The sequence below is a fragment of the Eleginops maclovinus genome, chromosome 8 (genome assembly GCF_036324505.1).
Source record: "Eleginops maclovinus isolate JMC-PN-2008 ecotype Puerto Natales chromosome 8, JC_Emac_rtc_rv5, whole genome shotgun sequence".
Classification (NCBI taxonomy): Eukaryota; Metazoa; Chordata; class Actinopteri; order Perciformes; family Eleginopidae; genus Eleginops; species Eleginops maclovinus.
The window spans coordinates 13,695,730-13,717,409 of NC_086356.1; the positions used below are offsets into that span (position 1 = coordinate 13,695,730).

At 41.0% G+C, this 21,680-nt stretch overlaps 2 protein-coding genes across 9 annotated transcripts in view; one reads left to right on the plus strand and one right to left on the minus strand.

Moving 5' to 3' along the window:
- The window catches only part of kdm2bb (lysine (K)-specific demethylase 2Bb), a 25,676-nt gene extending 12,553 nt beyond the window's left edge, over positions 1-13,123 (plus strand). The window contains exons 14-21 of one of the 4 annotated variants that reach the window (XR_010166258.1): positions 4,800-4,943; positions 5,269-5,355; positions 5,463-5,798; positions 5,884-6,917; positions 7,420-7,583; positions 8,725-8,886; positions 9,582-9,958; positions 10,757-13,123. Coding sequence is in view for 3 of the 4 variants with exons in the window: in XM_063889159.1 (XP_063745229.1) it covers positions 4,800-4,943; positions 5,269-5,355; positions 5,463-5,798; positions 5,884-6,917; positions 7,420-7,583; positions 8,725-8,886; positions 9,582-9,800; positions 10,757-10,938 (2,328 nt within the window). In the remaining variant the exon portion in view is untranslated. The remainder of the gene's footprint in view (positions 1-4,799; positions 4,944-5,268; positions 5,356-5,462; positions 5,799-5,883; positions 6,918-7,419; positions 7,584-8,724; positions 8,887-9,581; positions 9,959-10,756) is intronic. The other 3 variants (XM_063889161.1, XM_063889159.1, XM_063889160.1) reach the window with 3 other exon arrangements.
- rnf34b (ring finger protein 34b) overlaps positions 12,778-21,680 on the minus strand; it is a 19,070-nt gene continuing 10,167 nt past the window's right edge. For 3 of the 5 annotated variants that reach the window (XM_063889162.1, XM_063889166.1, XM_063889165.1), the window contains exons 3-8: positions 20,108-20,620; positions 17,235-17,297; positions 16,881-17,082; positions 16,748-16,771; positions 16,483-16,524; positions 12,778-15,137 (exon numbers count right to left, since the gene is read on the minus strand). In XM_063889162.1, coding sequence (XP_063745232.1) covers positions 14,953-15,137; positions 16,483-16,524; positions 16,748-16,771; positions 16,881-17,082; positions 17,235-17,297; positions 20,108-20,620 — 1,029 coding nt within the window. In that variant the 3' untranslated portion in view covers positions 12,778-14,952. The remainder of the gene's footprint in view (positions 15,138-16,482; positions 16,525-16,747; positions 16,772-16,880; positions 17,083-17,234; positions 17,298-20,107; positions 20,621-21,680) is intronic. The other 2 variants (XM_063889163.1, XM_063889164.1) reach the window with 2 other exon arrangements.

Here is a 21,680-nt window from a genome sequence, read left to right on the forward strand (position 1 = left end):
GTTTAGTATGGCATATATACCCAAAGGGTAGGAAAGTACGTTAAGGTCTCCTTATTCAGGGCCAATCTGCCCCCTAGTTGCAACCTCTATTTTGTGAGCCTTGTCCACGCAGACCCCAATAATATATAATCTAACAAGGTAAGTAGTAGTAGTAACAGCTTAGTAGCGTTCACAGAAGGCCATGGAGAGACACAATGATTATGTCATAATGTTTCAGCACCATGGACAGAGACACATAGAGAGAATGGATTTGATTACTAATGGATATAAAAGGTGTGATTGTTTCTGCAACCTACTGTATACAGACTGTGATGCCCCTGTGGGTTTATCTGGAGAGGGTGTGGCTGTGGGATGTCTAACTTTGATTGCAGTAACTCAGGGCACCTGGGCCCGGTGCCCTGTAGCTACTTAAAGTCTCCCTGCCACACTAACTCTCTTGCTCTGCTCCTCTCTGCTCTTTCCCGCAGGCACCAGGTTTTGGTTTGGTATACTTTAGTTGTTCTACTTTGTACATCTCAACACCCTCACACATACACGTCCATGCAACCCTCACTCTGCACTTACACTACTGATACCACTGACGTCCACACTTCATCCTTTACTTATTTGTGCACTTCTTTAATTTGACTTACTTTAATAAAAATATCTTTTGTTACCATTGACATGGTGTGTCTCTCCTTTGTTGTGGCCTTTTTGAGCCAGTCATAACAAATGGGGGCTCGTCCTACGCTTTATTTGGTAGAAAGTTTGGTTAAAAGTTTGTGTAGTGCCTCAGAGCACATGGTGTCGTTGAGCAGCTGATTAGTTAATGTTGTCCAGCTGTGTGCTGGATTGTTGCTGCATGTTGGGGGACACATCATGTCTGTTGTGTTTCAGGAAGCCTTAGTGTCTGACATGGTGTCAGGGTTTTTTGTGTGCCAATCAGAAGGTTAGTGTTGCTGTTTGATACGCTTTTGTACAGGGATTTCCCCGCTAGGCTAAAGTGGCGTTTCCCCTTTGGGTTGCATCTGTTTGTTGTTTTCATAGTGTTGTGGCGACGTGGTTAGTGTCAGCTGTTTTCGGACAGTTGTCTCGGGGGCACATCCGCGTGATTTGTGGTGTTGCCTGCGTGCAGGTCGCTCTGCAAATCCGCTGTTTCCAGTGCGTAATTACCCGCCGCAAGCCACATGAAGACTAGGGGTGAGATTAGTAAGTTTTTGGTTAGGCAGTTAGGGGAAATTCTCTGTTGGGGTTGTCTTTTGCCCATGCGTGTTGGCAACACGTTTTCTTCTGATAGGTTATAGGTAATAAGTTATGGCTTCCTTGTCGGCGTTTGTGGATGCACCCTCACTGTCTTTCCTAGATGGTTGCAGGAAGGCACAGTTGGTCGACATAGCAGAGCATTATGATATTGCTGTTGCAGGGAGCAAGCGGAAAGATGAGATTAAGGCTGTCATTGTGTCATCTTTGTTTGAGCAGGGTGTGTTGCAGAAGAGTGAGTCTGATGTGGTGGAGGTAGTGCCCGTGCCGGTAGTGGTTCAGACAGCTGGCTTGACGTTTGAGCAGCAAAAAGAGCTTTTGGCCATGCAGTTTGAGCAGGAGAAGTTGAGGCTTCGGCAGCAGGAGGTACAGAAGCATTTAGAGGTGGAGAAGGTGCTGGAGGTGGAAAAAATTCGACATAGCAGTGAGAAAATGAAATGGGAGGTGGAACAGTCTAGATTACAGCTGATTGGAGAGGGCAAGCTTTCTTCAGTGGGGGCTGGTTCTGATAGTTCTGCATCAGGTAGTGGCGACGTTATTTCTAACTTGCGGTTAGTGCCAAGGTTTAATGAGCGTGACCCTGATACTTTTTTCACCCTATTTGAACGCGTAGCTGAGGCAAGAAGGTGGTCAGATTCAGACAAAGTGATTCTACTTCAGTGTGTACTCAATGGGCGAGCACAGGAGGCTTATTCAGCTATTTGTGGCGAAGATGCTTTGGGCTCTGGTATGGTAAAATCGGCAGTGTTAAAATCATACGAACTGGTTCCTGAAGCATATCGTCAGAAATTCAGAAGTTGGGTCAAGGGTGATAAACAGACAAATGTGGAGTTTATCCGTGATTTAACTTCTCATTTTCAGCGGTGGTGCGCGGCAGCAAAGGTTGGCAGTTTTGACGGTCTTTATGAACTGATTGTGTTGGAACAGTTTAAAAATGCTATCCCTCAGCGTATTGCCACTTATAATGAGCAGAAACCTGCGCTTAGAGCAGCCGAATTAGCTGATGATTTTGTGCTGACGCATAAGGGTAGTTTTTTGGATGTGCGCTCGGGAGGGGGTTGGAAAACCGCAGGTGACAGCTCGGTTAACTCCCGCGGTAGTGGAAAGTTTGCCAAGTACACTCCCCCTCGTACAGGGCGAGGTTAGGGTGCCAGGTTGTGTAATTATTGCCGAAGAGAGGGTCATTGGAAGGATCAGTGTCCGTTGCTAAAGCCTAAGGGGAAGCATAATTTTTCATCACATGCTCCAGCCATGTGTTGTTCTGCTGTTTCAGAGAAGAAGCCCTTATGTATAGGCTCGGGCATGGTGCCTGATAAGAAGCAGGGTTGTGCCGACCTGGATGTGGGTTCTGGTTTTGAGCCCTTCATCACAGAAGCCATTGTGTCATTAGTCGGTACACTGTAAAAAAAAAAAAATGTTGAGAAAACTCAAATTATCAAGGCAACATGATGCAAACAGATTTTTAAGTTTTCTCAACTTTTGACTACTGTTGTTGACTTTACTAAGGTTTTAAAGTTTATACAAGAGTTCTGCCAACTTAGATGTTCTTGTTCACCTAAATATGATATTCTTGTGAGGCTAACAATGAAATTCTTGTTTCAATGCCAGGTATTTCTACTTTCAACAAACACAGATATTCTTGTTGAATAAACATATAATTATTGAATCAGTGAGATATAACTTTGCCTTTCTAAATCAAGGAAAATGTATGTTGCTGTAATTGTATTTAAGGAATGGTCAATAAATAAATGAATAGATAAAATAAAGGGCACACAGCTGAAAGTTAGCTGAAATCTTATTTATTCTTCTTGTAAAGCATAGGTTCTGAACAGTTCTACAAACATTTTTTTATGCGCCTGTGAACTGGCACTTCCACAAATTTTGTAAAGATATTATACAGCAAGAAAACTTAACTCGCCGTTGCATTAATACACTGCTGTACTAGGATCTACAAATTAAGTGCACAGATATAAATAAAGCCAATTGTGAATTGCTCAACAGTGTAATGACATCATTATCTGTTTAAAGCAGCTTTGCTAAATGTTTATAATGTGCATTTTTTGCATGCTGAAGATATGCATTTGAAAAAATGCATGATCTGCAACATAACACAAGTTAACGACATTTCTAGACACAATAAACATCTAGTAAAGCTGCTTTAAATAGTGAATGATGATGGCTTTTGAACACAGATTCTGAGTATTGTTTCTGCTTCTGCTTTTATCCATCAGGTCAAAATAGGATTCACACACCTGACATCACTGTGATAAATCAGGCCTCAGCCGCTTCAGCACATTAAAATATATTTTTTAAAGAATAACACAAAACAAAAAATTAAAATCCAGTGCCTCTTGTCAACTGGCAACTCACAATTCAACAAATTTGTATTTTACAGGCAAATGGGACTTGCATGCTTAAAATGACTGCATGTGCAAACATGTACATACATTGAAGTTTTACCTGATCACAACAATGAACTTGAACAGTTGAAACACTGGATATGCCCCTCTTGTGAACTGGCAACTTCCACTACCACAAATTCTGTGATTCTCTATTTCAGAAGAGAAGGTGACTTATATGCTTAAAATGAAATGAATGCTGTGAAGTTTTACATGAGCACTAACCACAATGCACTAGAACAGGCGAAACATAGGTTAAAGTCATGTCTGGCTTCCCCATTAATTCACAGCAAAAGCTTTGTTTTCAGAGACCTTATGCGCTGCGAGCATCGAGAGCCAAGCTCTCACCACCACTGACGTCACCACTGACCACTGACGTCACCACTGACATCCACACTTCATCCTTTACTTATTTGTGCACTTCTTTAATTTGACTTACTTTAATAAAAATATCTTTTGTTACCATTGACATGGTGTGTCTCTCCTTTGTTGTGGCCTTTTTGAGCCAGGTCATAACACAGACAAAGACAAAGATGCATTTTGAATGATAGACCATGATAAACAAGATAGTGAGAGAGACTTGGCATCTTTCCCAATAAACCACACTTGCGGTCCTAAGCTCTTTAGCAACTGTGTCCCACTTTTAAGATATGGCGAAATGCTTAACCCACTGTGGATGTTCACTTACCCTAACACTGCTTTAGAGAAGTAGTCAGACACTTCATTGCAACCTGGCGTGCTGCATTAGCCCATTTGTTAGTGGTAAAGCCAGGAGTTTGTTTGAAAATAAACAAACAAGTTGGAAGATGGTAATGACATAATGCATTAAAAGAATATGAAATAATGCATATAGAACTAAGTATGAAATCTTTGACTTTCAATCATTTGAGGAAGAGCCAAAGGGGTTAAATCAAAGAGAACAGCAACAACAAAATACAGCTGATCCTTAATGCAAAGGTAGCATGTACAAAAAACATATCAGATAGTTACTCACTTGAGTGCAGCATTGTAATCAAACCTAAATGATGAAAGCACTGTGGATGACAGAATTGCGAGGAAGTGTGGCTTTACTAGTTCATCAATCAAAATTATAACTGAAAACATAGTATTTTTAAGCAACAGCCTTACCTTCAAGCCTCTTTGTTTTGTGTCTGTCTGCAGCCTGTCCTGCCCCACACGGCTGTGTGTCTCGTCTGTGGAGAGGCAGGGAAAGAGGACACAGTGGAGGAAGAGGAGGAGAAGTTTAACCTCATGCTCATGGAGTGCTCCATCTGCAATGAGATTGTTCATCCTAACTGTCTTAAGGTAAATTTAGTCAACATAAGTATGTATTGAATAATGTGAGACGGATAGACAGAGCAGGTGGAGGTGTAGCTGTTATGTTGATATTGATGCAGGCAGACGCACATGTACATGTTTAAAAGTGTTGTTCTAGTCAAGGTTTTACAGTTCTTTGATGGTCAATTTCAAATGTATGTTTGGTGACCACAAACCACGAGATTGGTGCACAACTTTTTTGTGTTACAGTAATAAGTGATTACTTTTTTTTGCATTTTTGAGGTAAAAGGGTTCACATTATGTGCCACAAAAGCTTAATTAAATCTGGCCCTCTATGTGCTCCTTTCGACAGGTAAAAGATTCAAACGGAGTAGTCAATGATGAATTGCCAAACTGCTGGGAGTGCCCAAAGTGCAACCATGCAGGGAAAACAGGGAAAGTAAGTATCTGTATGGACCTAATCCTGTATGTGTCTGAATCATTAAATGATAAAACAGAAACTCAGATCCAGAGAAATAAAGTTGTCTCTGTTTTTCTAACCTTTTGGCCTCAAAGCAAAAAAGGGGGCCAGGATTTAAGTACGCATCCAACCTTCCTGGCTCGCTCCTGAAAGAGCCGCGTTTGAACCGGGATTCAAGAGACGAGCCTGACTCGCCAATGGTGGCTACAGCAACTGTGACTGCTCTGACTGCCACATCTGCTCTTAAAAGAAAGGCAGAGCGGGAGGAAGTCCCTAAGAGGAAAGAGGACGAGCCACTGAAGAAACGCCCACCCTTGCTGTCTCTGGATGGTACGCCCCGGCCAAGGATTGAGGACAACCCACTGAGGAAAAAGAGGAAACTTTTTGATACAAATGATGAACCTGTGATTGTAAAAAAGAAGGTAAGACCCTTATCTTTTGAATGTACCATTAATCAAATTAAAGTCCTAACTGTAACTAATTAACTGTCTTTCTATTCTTTGTTAGAAGAAACTTTCAAAACCAGATGACCCTCTGACTCCGAAGCGGCACATCAAGACCGAGAACGATCATGACGAGGAAGATGATGACCAGGAGGATCCCGAAGGAGATCGATTTTCTTTGGAAAGGATTAAGTTAAAGGGGAAAAAAGAGTATGATGACGAGGACCAAGAAGAAGATGAGGAGGGAGAGGAGCCGGTGAAAAAAGAAAGAGACCGCAGTGCAGAGGACAAAGCCAAATTCCTGTTAAGTCCCCTGCTAAGAACATCTGCGATCAGAGAAAGTGAACAAACCTCAAACTCTCCCAGAGCGGGACCAAGCAGCGACTCAGGAGACGCTCAGCTGAAAGCTCGCCATCAGCGACGACGGCTCCCCAACAAGGAGCTGAGCAAAGAGTTTAAACCGGAGACTCCCAAGGCAGCAGACCAGAACCACGGCTCGGTGAAGACAGAGGACAGCTCAGCCATTCACAACAGACGACAACTCAAGAAAGAGGACTCAATGACCAATCAGAATCGCAAACCCTTAAAAACAGAGGACTTAACCACTAATCAGAGCCGCAGGGCCCTTAAAACTGAGGAGGGTTTGACCAATCAAAACAGACGGCCACTGAAAACCGAGGACAGTCTGGCCAATCAAAACCACAGGCCTGTAAAAACCGAGCCTGAGAACGAGGTGGATGAGCAAAAGCCGAGATGGCCTCTTAATAATGGCGGCAGTGATCTGGGCGACTGGCTGCGACACAGGGGGCGAGAGCCGAATGATACGACGCGAGGTTACTCGCCGCTCGGCTGGAACAGGGGCACCCAGATCACTCCGATATGCCCCCGCCCACTCCCCTGCAGGTCCCCGCCGAAATGCATCCAAATGGAGCGCCATGTGATCCGTCCTCCTCCCATTAGCCCCCCGCCGGACAGACTCTCGCTGAACGACGGAGAAACACACGTGATGCGCAGAGAGATGTGGATGACAGTTTTCAGTCATTTGACTCACAGAGATCTTTGCGTGTGCATGCGTGTCTGCAGGACGTGGAACAGATGGTGAGTTTCAGATGTCTTTCGCAGTTTAAACACACAAACAGCATACCACAATTTTACATTAAAGAGGCCCTTCGTTACTTACGTTCTCAAAGCATGTAAATGGACTGCATAGGCTACAATCCCAAAGTTCCCTCTCCCAAACACTCCCCCCCACCCCCCAGCCTTAATAGGACTCCTTTGTTTACTTCCTGAACATAGTGATATCACTATGTAACACTTGCTCTTCTATTGGCTAGCACTCCAACACATTGTACATGATAGGCTAACAGGTGGGACATCTCTAAGTGTTTGACTAATCACAATTGAGCGAGCCAGCTAACCAATCAGAGCAGACTGGGCTCTGGTTTCAGACAGAGGGTGAACAGACGTGCTGCAGCACAGGCAGTATGAGAAAAAATAAAGAGATTTTGGAACATTGAGGCATGTAAACACAAAATCCAATAATGAACCTGAACATTTGCATATTAGCTCCCCTTTAAATATGTGCTGTTTTTCTGACCAGGTGCTGTGACAAGAGGCTCTGGAAGCACATCAATCTGAACAGGTGTAAGTCCATCACTCCTCTCATGCTGAGCGGGATCATCCGCAGGCAGCCGGTGGCTCTGGACCTGAGCTGGACCAACATCTCCAAAAAACAACTTAGTTGGCTCATCAACAGACTGCCAGGTAAATACTTTCAACCAGCGAAACATTGCACTAGATTTGAGTTGAGAATGAAAAGGCAACAAATTAGATCCTTTTGGAGGAAGATGAGAGTGCTATTGTGGACAGTGTTGCTGTGTTTTAAATATCACAAGAAGCAGATGGGTGATTAAAACCAGTGATGCATTATAAATGAGTAAGATCTAATGGCTTTGACATTTAATCTCACTACATAATTATATGAGTTTGGGTGAAAGGATTAACTGTTATGAAAAATGAAGAAGTTTCAAATGAGGGTTATAATTAAGGAAAAATCCAGAAAAAAAGTATAATTAACTTAATTCAACCTAGACATTATGCATTAGCTCATGTAGTAACTTTTCCCAATTACAGGTCCCCAGATTCCCAATTTACAGATATGAGGAAAACATTACACTCATTCACATTTTCAGTTTAAGTGTGTTCTTACTCACTTATTTGCACTGATGTAGTCTGGAAAAAAGTATGTACTGATGTCAGTAAAATGACTGTTCCAAGGATTGATAAATAAAAATGGTGTGTTTACGTTGCATGGGCACATTTTTTTTTAAGCTAAATTCCCAAATGGGACCATATGGTGCCTCCAACTGGATAATTATATCCCCAGAGCCTCCTGAATAAAGATGGATGCTTTTCTTCTAAATGTCTGTGCTGGATCACTAAGCTAATTAGACAAAAGTACTCACTGTGTGGGTGTATTTTGTGAGCTCACTTTAACTAAAACCCTGGAGACGGTGAAAAGCTGAAAAATAGGTCACCTTCAACAGACTGAATGTGAGTCTGCATTATTTTTAGTTTGCAGGGACACTGCCTCTGGCCACAAAGAAGAGACTTTATGACATTTACAGAAAAGCATTGTATTGTAGCGTAGTAGTAGTAGTAGACAGGCAAACCCTTAAATATTTGTTTTAAGAAATCATCCCCACACATCATACTGTATATCGGATCTTAAATATTCAACATCGTCAGTAGAAAACAGGATGCACTCCCAGAAGATTTGGCCAAAAAATGTATTGAATCATCATCACTCTTGGCTTTGCTGACCTGGTTCCAGCGTTTTATGTTTCCTGTAACATTGTAGAAAGTGTCCAACATTAGGTTCTGTTTGTCCTCGCTGTCCCTTCAGGTCTGCGGGTGCTGCTGCTGTCAGGTTGCTCCTGGGTGGCGGTCTCTGCTCTCTGCACCTCAAGCTGTCCTCTCCTGCGGACTCTGGATGTTCAGTGGGTCGAAGGACTGAAAGACGCCCAGATGAGGGACCTGCTGTCTCCTCCTACAGATAACAGGCCAGGTACCAGCCTGCCATTCACACACAGTGTGGAAACCAGTTATTCTGACTGATCCCTTACATACATACAGAGAATATACTCATGGAAACATTTGAAGTAGCATATTTTTTACATAGTCTTATTTATATGTGAGAGAGATAATTGTATTACGAAGAATGTATTTAACATGTATGCAGATTCAAAGAAGAGTTAGAGTTGCTGGTTTGATGGTATCAACTATTAAATATTAAAGGCCCTTCTGTTTGTAGGAATCATACAAAACATACACATTGTTATGAAATGAAAATGAATGAATCTCAGAGATTGTCTTATCAGAGAATTCAGTGGCTGAAAACAAGAGGGAGTAGTATGATAATAATTAGAGTGAATATTGTGCGCATTAGATTTATATTTAAAAATGGTTCCGAAGAGGCTCTGCAGTTTTTTTGCAAACATTACTCAAATAGGAGTAAACGCTGTGTGTATTTTCAACTATTTTTAGCGGCGGATTATTACTAAATTAGTCATCTAGTGATTAAAGCTTTATGGTTATGTGGGATTAACTCACAATAAACTACCAAGTCCATCTTTATCTTAATGAGGGAACATCTCACCCAGTGGCGCAGGGTTGATGTGAGTGGAGGTCAATGGCATAAGATGAAGTTGTTACAGAATTATTAATTATTCATCCTCTTTTTTTTTTGTTGCTAACTTTCAGGTCAGTTGGACAACAGGAGCAAGCTGCGTAACGTCGAGGACCTGCGGCTGGCCGGCCTGGACATCACGGACACCTCTCTGCGCCTCCTCATACGCTACATGCCCTCGCTGTCCAAGCTGGACCTGAGCTACTGCAACCATGTCACGGACCAGTCAGTCAACATCCTGACTGCGGCAGGAACAACCACAAGAGACTCGCTCACTGACATCAACCTGTCAGGTAGGAGCCTGTCTTTGTTGGCTGTAAGTCCGCCTGCATTTGACTTGCTCCCCCTAGTGGCTAAATTCAACATTCCTAATTGATGTCACGGTGGATAATGGATCCGTTAAATTCAGACATCAATTCCATAGATGTAATTGGAACGTTTTCTCTCTAAGGTAACAAAATAATGTACAATTCTGCAGAGCATTATACAAAGTACGCATGTAGTTTTTCAAGCAATTTACTACCTTCCACCTTCCTTGTGGCAATTGTAAAATGAAGCACATTTAGCCACATTTTTAGGTAAATTCATGTATTTTTCTAAAATTTTAACAAATGAAACTACTACTGAAGCCATTCCAGCTTCCCAAAGTTGTTTCGTTGTTCCAAAACCCAAAGATATTCATTCATAAAAACAGGAAATCTTTACTTTTTAATGCTGAAAAAACTATTTCTGACATTTTTGCATAAAAAAAATGTGGTTTATGAAATAATGTCCCTTATTGTATTGTCTGTTTTCTTTTCCATTAGTCGTCTTTTTATCCTTGACCTAAAGCTCTAATGGATTAAAAAATATATAAAAATCCAAACACCTACAGTTCTTTGCAGTGCAATAGTTAAAATGTGCATCTTAGTTAAAATAAGTTCAATACAACAATCCTGTAATAACTCTGATGAGGGTTTTAGAGAGGTTGTATGTCTTTGGCTTGTCATGCCATTAAAGTCAGACTCTTTTTGACTCTCAGGAATACCATCGATTTAGGGAAAGCATTAAATCAAAACCAAGGGGCAAATGCATTTTGGCTTTCTGTGTCCAAATTCAAACACTTCTCACCATTCTTAACCTTTTTGCTTTCACGTCTTGTGATATCTACAGTGTTGATTAATCCCTGCTTGTCATAGCTTTTTTCAGTACCGGTGACCCGTTACGCTTAATTTGTTTCTTTTTCTCTTAACACGGTTTCTCCTTGCAGTCTGTAACAGAGTCACTGACCAGTCACTGACCTACTTCAAGCGCTGTGGGAGCGTCTGTCACATCGACCTGCGATACTGCAAACAGGTGACCAAGGAAGGCTGTGACCAGTTCATCGCAGAAATGTCCGTCAGTGTGCAGTTTGAACTGATAGAAGAGAAACTGCTGCAAAAGATCAGCTAGGAGCAGACTGTGTGACATTTACGAAGTGAAACTACTGTCCACATGGAGGCAGCAGATGACTGGAGAACCACGCTGTGTTTCCTCAACATATGCAGACGACTGAACAGACACCAGAACGCGTCTGTCTGTCACTGTGGAACGAAGAAAAAGGGAAGCTGTGCTGCTAAGCCCGAATGTAAAAAAAGGAAATCTTGTCGTGTTAAGGCAATATCGCAAAAATGTTTTTGTTGTTGTTTGCACCTGTTTCCAAATTATTTATTTCTTTATATGTTAATTGTTTATGTATTGTATCATGACTATCTTTTGGTGTTTATAGATTGTTTTTGTTCAAATGCAAAGTTTGTTGCATTACAGTAATATTTTTGTATCAGAAAGTGTTTCATACATTTATGTGCAGTATTTATTGCACCACTGTACAGTATCATACCGTTGGAATTGATAATCAATAGGCATTACTGTTACGCTCTTCATTGTTGAGAGGCAAAGGTCCAGTTATATGTTGCCAAACTGTAGGATGGTAGCTTGTGTTTGTATTTTTTATATTTCATTATGTTCCCTGTTTCTGAACGGACTAAGGTACTGTACATTTTGTTTTCCGTATAAGGATACCATTTGCACTGATACAGTAAATACGAATACATGAATGTTTTCACACATACACTATAAAGTGTACAAAGCATATTTTTTCAACAATGTCTGGCTATTTCTGCTAACAGCTTCTAGTTATCGGGGTTATATTAACACAAACAAACGTCTCTGCCAGTCTACATCACTCTTGAGTATTACCGGTGCTTTGTGAAAGGAAGCGCTTTATCTCTGCATGCAGCAATATGTTTACACCACAGTCAATAGATTCAGTACCTGTAACAATATAATCATCTTTCCTCCAGTCATCAGCCGAACTACATATAATTAAAAAAGCGTCTCAGTGCTGAATTATTCAGGAAATAAATATAGAACAAAGTCCAGGAAAATATATTACATTTACATAAATCTTATAGAAGAGACATGTTTCTCCTATTTGTCAAAAGTGGTTTTAGTGAAGAAAGTTCCCCTGACTGCACACATTTGATTACAGCAAAGGGAGCAGAATACTGTTCTTTTCAAAAGGACATGTCTTATTTAGAAGATGTAAAGCAGTTATCGATAAATCATTCCAGTGAGCCATCCACCTCCGAACAGTTTCTGACATGAGATTAAGAAATTCTGTTATAAAACCAAAAGCACTGTATTTCTTTTTGTCCTATGAGACAGGATCATGGCCCAATGCCATTCAGTATTTGCCATTTGAAGAAACTGAAAATTAAAACTTATTTCATAAAAGATTTGTGCAAATGTAAAAAGTAAAATAGGATTTTGTTGTTTTATTTGGCAGATTCCATTTTTTTTCAGAGGTTGGGTTTACATTTACATTATATCTGTTTATTTTGTTTACTTAACCACTGTGTCTCCATGCAAATATTAGTACATTACTGTAAATCTGTACATAATGTACATGTAAAGCCTCTAGGAAAAGTTAAGACAACATTTGAGATATTAAATTCAATTTAAATACTGAGCTATGTGCATTTGAAGCCTTTTGTTTAAAGGGACCCTATTAGGCTTTTGGGGGGTTTCCCCTTTCCTGTAGCGGGTTTTATAGGTTTTTGTGCATGTGAATTTATGTCTACAATGTCCTTTGTTTACTTCCATAATGTAGTGACATCACTACATAACACTAGCGCTTCTATTAGCTAGCGCGTCCCCATATTGTACGTGATAGGCTAAGGGGCGGGACATCCCTAAGCAGTTGACCAATCACAACAGAGCCGGCCACCTGACCAATCATCTTCTGGTTTCAGACAGGCTGAAAAGAGGTGCTGCAGCACAGGCAGTATGAGAAAAATAAAGCATGTAAACATGTCACAGTAGAGGCACAAAATACAAATATAAAACCTGAAAATCAGCAAAATACTAATTTAAGAAAGACACATAATGATATACTGAAACACTGCTGCTATCAGATCTGTATTCATATTATTAACCAAGTGCCAACCAATAAACTGTAAAAGTGAACAAAATCCAGCCATTTACAAATGAAAAGCAGGGTTTTACGTTCTGATTTGTAGTACTGCATTTTATTGAATCTAATAAATCATTTTCTCTTGTTTACCAAAATAAAAAGGTTCAACATTCCAAAATAAGACCCAGGATTACGAGTGCTGCTCATGATGACCTCTTACTCTGAAAGTACTGTAGCTGCCCATGAATGACATCTTTTAGAATCAGCAGCATCGACAAAAAGACGTACAGTTACAGCGTTCGTTACAGTACATGGTGTCAGTGTTCAGATCTGAAGCAGACAACGACCAAAAGTGCTATAAAGCGCGACCATGGCAGACGCGGCTTTAATGGTGGGTGTGACACGATCCGATAAATGAGGAAACGTCTGAGCAAAACCAGCAGATACATTCTGGAAAACGGTTATTATAACTTGAAAATCATGTTGTCTCCCAAGAAAATGGAAAAATATACATTTAATGACTTATAAGTAAACAACAATATCACCTATCTATGCGATTCACTTAACAGCTTTTTATTTATTTTTTAAGTACCACAGGCATACTGTACAGATATTTTAGTGACATCTGAGTTAAATGGATCTCATGACAAGAAAACAAAATGTTTCTTTTGCATAACGGGATAAAATAAATAAGGCTTCCTCTACTTCTCACTGTGTGTTGGATATTCGGAGGGACGCCTCGACAACATGACAAAGGGTTTGTTGATGTCACACTCAGAAAAGAGGAAGTAGCACCTGTCACCTGCCCACGATTTCCACACTCAACGGACAACACAAAGAAAAGACACTTGGTAGACTAAATGGTATTGCTTGGTGGCAGTTATTTAAATTTAAAGAGGGATGATGTCTAGATTAAATTAGTACAAAAAAAATCTTTCACTCAGGCTAACCTATTAGCTTTTTATTAGCACATGAACTTCTGAGGCAATTCACAGGATCTCCTGTCATGGACGTAAGGTCATGGACGCTGACCTTTTACTGCTGATGAAGCCTGTGAAATTTGAAAACCTAGTAAAAAGCAACTAAGGGAGCCTTGAGTTCATATTTTTTGTCTAACTGCTGTTTTAAAACAAGTAGAATTACCAATAAGCTCAAGCTATGTAACAGGAATGTAGTACAGCCTGTGGTGTGACCAAGAAGAGTTTATTTTCAGTTCATATCTGTGCACTTATTTGAGATGACATCCATCACACAGCAAAGTGTTCAAATGTTTACTATTACACCCTTTATTTCCTAAATTTCATTTGAGGAAAAAGCAGAGTAAACTATCACACCAAGCTTGCTGGCGATGAGATGCATCAACTGTGAAATCCTAACCAAATATCGATCAAAAAGGCATGACGTTTGGCACCTTACACCCTCCTGTGTGTGAGACGAGATGACCTGGTGGTGCTCGGATGAATAAATAAGACATTTAATAAAAACACATGTAAGTCTCTTTTTTTTTCTGATATTGCACATCCTAAAAGAACACTGAGGGAGATAACATGGTGTCATGTGGCATGACTGTGTAAACCATATTGACTCTAACCCTGGGATCTTATATTTTTCTGCTTCTCTTCACTGCACACAACAATCCGATCCGCTTCAAGTATCTGTGGGACCCCTCCTCTCTTCCCCTTTCTCTCATCTCAATCTAAACAGCCAATAGAGAGCAGAAAGTGATGGCAGGGGTTTCTGCTGTGTGTTTAACAGACCAAAGAGAGAAAGAGTGAGTGTCCCGGTGCAGCTGATGACGGTCCACCAGGAGGAGAAGTGGGTCTGGAACATGAGTTAGTAAGGAGGGGAAAAACAAACCGTGGAAGGCCAGAGGCAACAGTCTGGTTTCAAACACCGGGCTGTTGCTGGCGCCTGCTGCAGCATTAGACCCTGCGAGACGTCATGCACAGCAGTTCATCCTCAGTGATAAATTCGGGGCTCTGAGGGCTGCTCTGACGCTCACACACAGAGTTTTAAGACTTGAAGACGTGCACGGCCCGCACTACGTACTGCCTGCAGATGGGGCACTCGCTCATCCTCTTTCCACATTTGGTGCAGGTTACCATGTGACCACATTCCAGAAGCACGCAGTCGATGATGGCGTCCATGCAGATGCGACACAAGTTATCATCAGCCGCCAGCTGAGCTTTGACACCATCTGTGGACAGAAAACAGTTATTCTTCAGTTACAGTGGGCCTCAGCAGGGTCGTGAATCTGAGAAATACAGATGGTGTACAGAAGCCGTACAGTATAACAACACCCAAGTTAAGCTGTGGCAGTATGACTATAAACGTGATTTATCACTGTTTGGTCATCAGCAGCAGATCCTCTCTTATGTATCCCTTTACTGCAGCTGTTATTTAGCATCACAGTTGGTTAATAAAAATGTTTCTTCAAAACATAACAGCTGTTATGAGAAAGTTATATTGCTTGTGCATGCCTTGCACATGTAAGGCTTCACTGTAAAATAAACTAATCCACTGGCGGTGTTACCACTCAGTTAGTGGTAACACCATTAAGGTAGTTACGTTGAAAACTGATTGATCGGATCCCCTCTGTGACCACTGAAATCAGGCATAGTGTTATATCAGTAAGGCCTATTGAGGGATTGTAGTTATTTTCGACTACCTCAGGATAACATTGTAATGCTTTAAACATGTAGACAAAGATCATCATGCAGTGGAAAATGTAACTGCACAAATAAAGTGAGATATATCAAAGTGGTGGAGGGGTGGTCATTATATAATGGAAACTAAATTAGGTCACTTACTTAGGATAAGATATTTGACCGTCTATGAGGTTGATTGGACAACTATGTTAAATGTTCAAAATAACTGACATGTTACTTTTACAAACCAAGCAATCAGGACAGAGGAGGTTGTCAGTGCATCGGTTTAGAGAGATGTGTGGGAGAGAAAACTCCACCCAACATTGGGATGTTATCCTTGCAAATCATTTACATGCACAAACAATGTATATAACACTACAGGAAAGGGAAAACCCTGTCGCATAATAACACCCCGTTGAATGTCTGACTGCTGTCTGAAAGCTCAGTGGCCTAAATCTGGCTCCTGCTACCGGTTTGTATGACGGTAAAGAGTCAATGGAGCTGCCTGCTGTCCCTACAGGTCTGAATATCAAGTGGGCTGATATAATCCTCAACCTCTTAATGACAACAAAAGACGCTCTATGAAGCTCAACAATGTAATTACACCTGAAGGAGACATGCTGCTACTGAAGTCACATGATGGCTCATTGAGAAGTAAAAGCTCTTAGAGAGTGCATTAATGACAGGATGAGAGGATGCCCTCAGAAAAAAAAGAAACACGAGTGACTGAATGAATCAGGCAGGAGAAAATGACTTAAGTGACCATAATGTGATAATATGCGGGGGGATATAAAAGCTGCAGCATGCCTTTACTGCTATGAGATGAACAGTGCACAGTTTGTGTTCATGGAAGAGATGGAAAACATAATGTGGCTTTTTATAAAAACATCTTACCTCCAACTCCACTGTTGCAGAGAGGTGGAGGATATGCCACCACTTTATAGATAAGAATAGGCAGTAATAAAGAATATTAGTCCAGGAAACAGTCGATTAAGCCTTTCAATTAAAACAATGTTGTTTTCCATCACTGAAATCACATCACAGGAGGGCGCTTACTGCACTTGAATGTAGATTTAATATGGTTATTTTAGTGTTCGCTATAAAAGGCATTGTCATAGTCTGAACACTGGAAATATAATTATCAAAAAACAATATTTACCTGCAGTTATGCTCACATTTTCCACTAAAAGAAAGAGAAACAGGGTTTGGTATTGTTTTTTTAAATCATACAAAAGATTAAAAGGTCACAATGTGTCATTTAGATGCAAGAAGAGGAAACGCAAAATGCTTACTGGATTTCCTGTTCTGCTCATTTTCTCTGTAGAGTCGATGCACTCGCTCCAGCAGTTCCCACTTCTCGCAGCAGCCCGAGTAATTGACAAAGTTCCTGGCAAGTATCTCTTTGAGCTGGCGCACGGACAGGTTTTCTATCGCCTCTTCATTGTCCAGATCAGACAGCGAGGCCCTGATCCTTCTCTGCGTCGCCGGACTGACCTGCAATCCACGAGGGAACAGGGCTGTGGTCAATAACAGTCAGCACTACCCGACAGCCTTGTCAGTCTAAGAAAATGTATGTACTACTCTACTGCTACTATACTATAGATGCAATGTAGTACGGGGAATGTGCAAAAAAACAAGTGTTTTACCTCCATTAAAGTTTCAGTGGGCTCCAGGTTCAAAAGAGATGCTGTTGGAGTATCCTCTTGTTCCTGTTTGAGTAGAAAGTGGAAAGTTATTTCAAGGTAGTTTAAATTCTCATTACAGCATCACACTTACTGGTTTAATGCCCAAATATGAAATCACTCAACTCAGACCAATGCTGTTTGAAAAAAAAGGACGCAGCACATATCAAAGTGGAATTGAAAATGTAGTTTAAAATAATTGATAAGAACAAGAAGAAGAAGAAGTGAAATACTCAAATTAACAGAGATTTGTTTGTCTCATTACCCAAATGATTACATTGCAGTCCTCAACTTCTTACACATTTCTTACAGCTCCATATGTCTATCGATGCGGTGATAAGAAACAACTTCACAGCGCTCTGTTATCTAATTCTTTAAATTGCAACTGTTTCAATATCTAATAAAGGAATACAGATGTTTAATCGCTGACTCGGTGGTTCGTTATTCTCTTTTGAGGGTGGAGGTCGTGAATTTGCCAGATGAAAGGAGAGTAAATGGAGCTCTAGCACAGTGCAGACATTGTTTGGCGTGAGTGTATAGCTCCGTGTTATCTGAGTCAGTTTGGTGCTTTGAAGGGAAGCTATTGTCTCTTTATTCTTTTATCAGCTTGACAAAAGAGAGCATGTGAAGGGCTGAAATCAGCTGTAACTGTGTGATAAGGAGCTGGAGTGCAGACTGTTTCTGTACCATAAAAAAAAGAAAACCGCTGTGTTTCTCTGCTTGGGCACATTCCAGCTAGCCATTCATTTATGTCGAATGAAGAGGAGTTAATAATGTATCTGTCAGCGTCATGGTGCTTCACTGCTTTTACTCAGGCTAGACTCCTCAGAGACATGAACACGAGCAGCAGCCCGACACAAGTATAGTGCATAACTCTTCAGAGCACAGAGTTACTTTGACTCGATGTTAGATGTAATTCAGCATTTCAAACATACTAGAAAGCACTCAGACAGCGAATATTTCTGTCATGGCTGCTAAACGTAATTGTTTTTTTGTCTATCTGCAACAGCGTGAAAATCGCTTCCCAATATGTGTTCGGCTAGTCACACGAATAGCATGCTTTACTATTGGCCCTCGGGTGCAAACACCATGGTCCTTTATATTCATCCAGGTTCAAATATAACATGGTCCTCTTTATTCCCCTGGGTGCAAGTAGCATGGTTATACATCCTTTATTTAACCCGGTTAAAGCCTCATTGAGATTAAAATCTATGTTTTCAAGAGCCACCTGGCCAAGAGGGGAGCATGAACGATGTTTCAACACAAACAATACAGGCAGACGAACAAAGCTGACGTAAAACACCAATGAAATTGCAGAATGCTAACAAAAGAAACTGTAATAAGAATGTTAACAATGTTAAAATGACTAAAATGACAATCACATCGACCAAGAGTCTTTTGTTCTCTGTCCTTTAAAATGGACTTGAACTCCCCCATGGTGATCAAGTCAGACAGTTTAAGCTCCTTGTGAACATTATTCCAGGCAGAAGGGGCAGCATATTTAAAAGCTTTTTTCCCTAGTTCTGTTCTCACTTTGGAAACCAACATCTGTATAGTTGGTATGGTTCACTACAGTCACCCAGGTGAACATAGATATACCATACTTCTTCCTTGTATTGCAGTAATTTACAGGGGAAAACTTAAAAACAAGCAAAACTGACTTCACTCTAAAAGCAGCACCAGAACTAGACATCGCATATATACACAGAATAAAAGAGATTTATTTTTATGTTAACTTCCTAAAGTTAAAATGTGACACGTACACTAAAGTAACATCAGTTTTCAAATGTTTTTATATCAATAATGACAAATAAAGTTTAAGATATCTTATTTTGAATCTGGTTGATCAGGTTTTACATTGGAATATTCAGTGTTTTAAGATAGCATACTGATGGAGGAATTTATTTCAAGTTTACTCAACATTGTAAATCTTTGTTTGGTTGCATTGGTTGAACAATAGTCTTTACTGCAACAACTATAAATCCAATTAGGGTAATTAGAATAGTTTAATATTCATATTTCAGTTTAAAATCTAGAAGACCTAAGGCAATTTGCTGATTGATTTTACATATCAATAAATACTAACAAGTCAATTATTGATACACATATTTCTGCGTGTTTGTGGAAGGGATGGTTGGCATTGATTTCCCTCTCACTTATCTTATGCTATAAACATCAAATATCCACAAGAATCTAAAAGTATAACACACACTAAGAAGGAGAACGAGATGATCTTTATTGGATAAGAGGATGTACTGTGGTGTTTCTGATGTTGTGCTGCAGCTGTGATGCTGTGGGGAGTTCTGAACCTGTGCACCCGTTACATAACAGACTCAGCCTGTGTACAAGACCTAAAAAAAGCAAAGGGCTTAAGCTGCATCACTGGCCGGTCTGAGGGCTCTGCGTGCACACACACACTCACGCGCGCACACACACACACAAACACACACACAGCTGTTTCCCGCTGTCATGTGCACATCCTGCACAACACTAGAGCGTCCCAGTAAATGCTTGTATAATATCAATGTGGGAAAAACACAGAAGATAGCAAAAAGCAACCACAATGAAGCTTTAAACAAAATGAATAAAACACGTCTAAAGAAAGCGGGCATTTGTTTGTCAGGCAGTGAAAAGGAGAAGTCTTCTCCTAACTTCACACTGACATGTAAATAAGCAGATTTCACCTTTGAAATTAATGATCTTGGATAGAATGAGGACAGATGTGAAGGAAGTTTGGCGTATGCAAATTAGAGACTGAGGGAGCGTATGTTTGTGTGCGTGTCTGCACAGTGTGTGTCTCTGCATGCAGACACACACACTGAACCGCAGCATCTCACCTGGCTGGTGGTCCCTGAGCTGTCACTGGGGCTGAGGACCTCTCCCTGAGAGGCGGAGACGACCGACTGTTCGGAGGCTGAGCGCGTGGCTGAGGGGGGTGAGGCGGGGCGCGAGTGGGGGAGCGAGTGCAGACTGTCTGTGTCCTCCTCCCCTTCATCTTCCTCCTCCTCCTCCTCATCCTCCTCCGCCTCGTCCTCATGTGTGTCCTCCTCGTCCTGTTCCTCCTCGTCGTCCTCGTCGTCGTCGTCCTCTCCCCCCACCGGTGTGGAGGTTTCTCTCGTCCCCTGATGACACAGCACCAGGTCCACCAGGTCCTCTTTCTCCCTGCATGTGTCGGTGGAGATGTTGCGCAGCAGCAGGTACTGCCGCAGGTCTTTGACGCGGAGCTGCATGAGCCGCGGCCTCTGGAAGGCGGTGCCGCGCAGCAGGTGGCAGGTGGTGCAGCAGCGCAGGTCCTCCTGCAGCACCGAGCACAGGGCGCAGAAACTCTTCTTGCAGTCACAGCAGATGTGCTGTTGGAGGGAGAAGCAAAGACAGCAAGATGTGATCAGCTAATTCTTCTTCTATTCAACACAGATCATTTCAGAAACGTTGCTTTTCATCAGTTCTAAATAGGCCTTGATGTCTGACTTCTGTGAGCATATTAAAGTATTTATTCTCCATGTCACTTTTGATGAATAAATGAACCATCTACTCAAAACTAGTTCACTGATTTGAACTACGAAAAATGGGCCAAATGATGAAACTGTCAGTGAAAGCTGAAGTTGCTGTTTGTGCTAATGATAGTAACAGTTTGTTTGCACCACAATAATCCACAGCAGTTTTTACTGGTAGAATACGTTGAGTATGGCTGGGTGATTGTTCAAGATCAGATCTGATTCAGTGGTATCAGGACCTAATCTTATTTTGTTCAGTTTATTATTTGAATCAAACTGTAGTTACTGAGGTGCGAAGAGTTTTATCCAACAGGGGAACAAAGAGGACTTATTTATTTACACCTTATTTGCTTTTTTGAGAATATACTGAAATATTGATATAAGTGCTAAAACGCTAGATTCATTAAATAAATAGCCCAGCCATTTAGCAGAGAATGAATCAATCCTGTTTAATTCCTTATGCTCTCATACCACAGCTTATGAAATGGGAGGATTTTCTCCTTTCTGATATATTTATATAAAACAAGCAATGCACTTTGGGAAATCATGATGGCATTTTTTATTACATCCCAAGTAAATATTCCAAATAAAATCAGATTTATATTTATTATTCCAATCATATCTCCATAAAGCCATATTGTTAATTATGTATTTCCTAGAGTCTGCTGTCTTTGAGTTTTCTCCCTTGGCAAAGAAAAACCCACCGATCTAAGTCCCATCTGAAATAGCAGCATGTGCTCAGTTATTTTCTGGGAAAGAGTAAAGAAAAGAGAAATAGCTCCTAGTGATGTTTGACATTTTACAGGCTTCACACCGTCTCCTGATACAGTGCAGCAGAGTAGATTGACACTTCAAATGGGCAGGAAAGCAGGTCAGCCACGGCTGTAAACATTTTCTTATCACTGGTGAACAAATG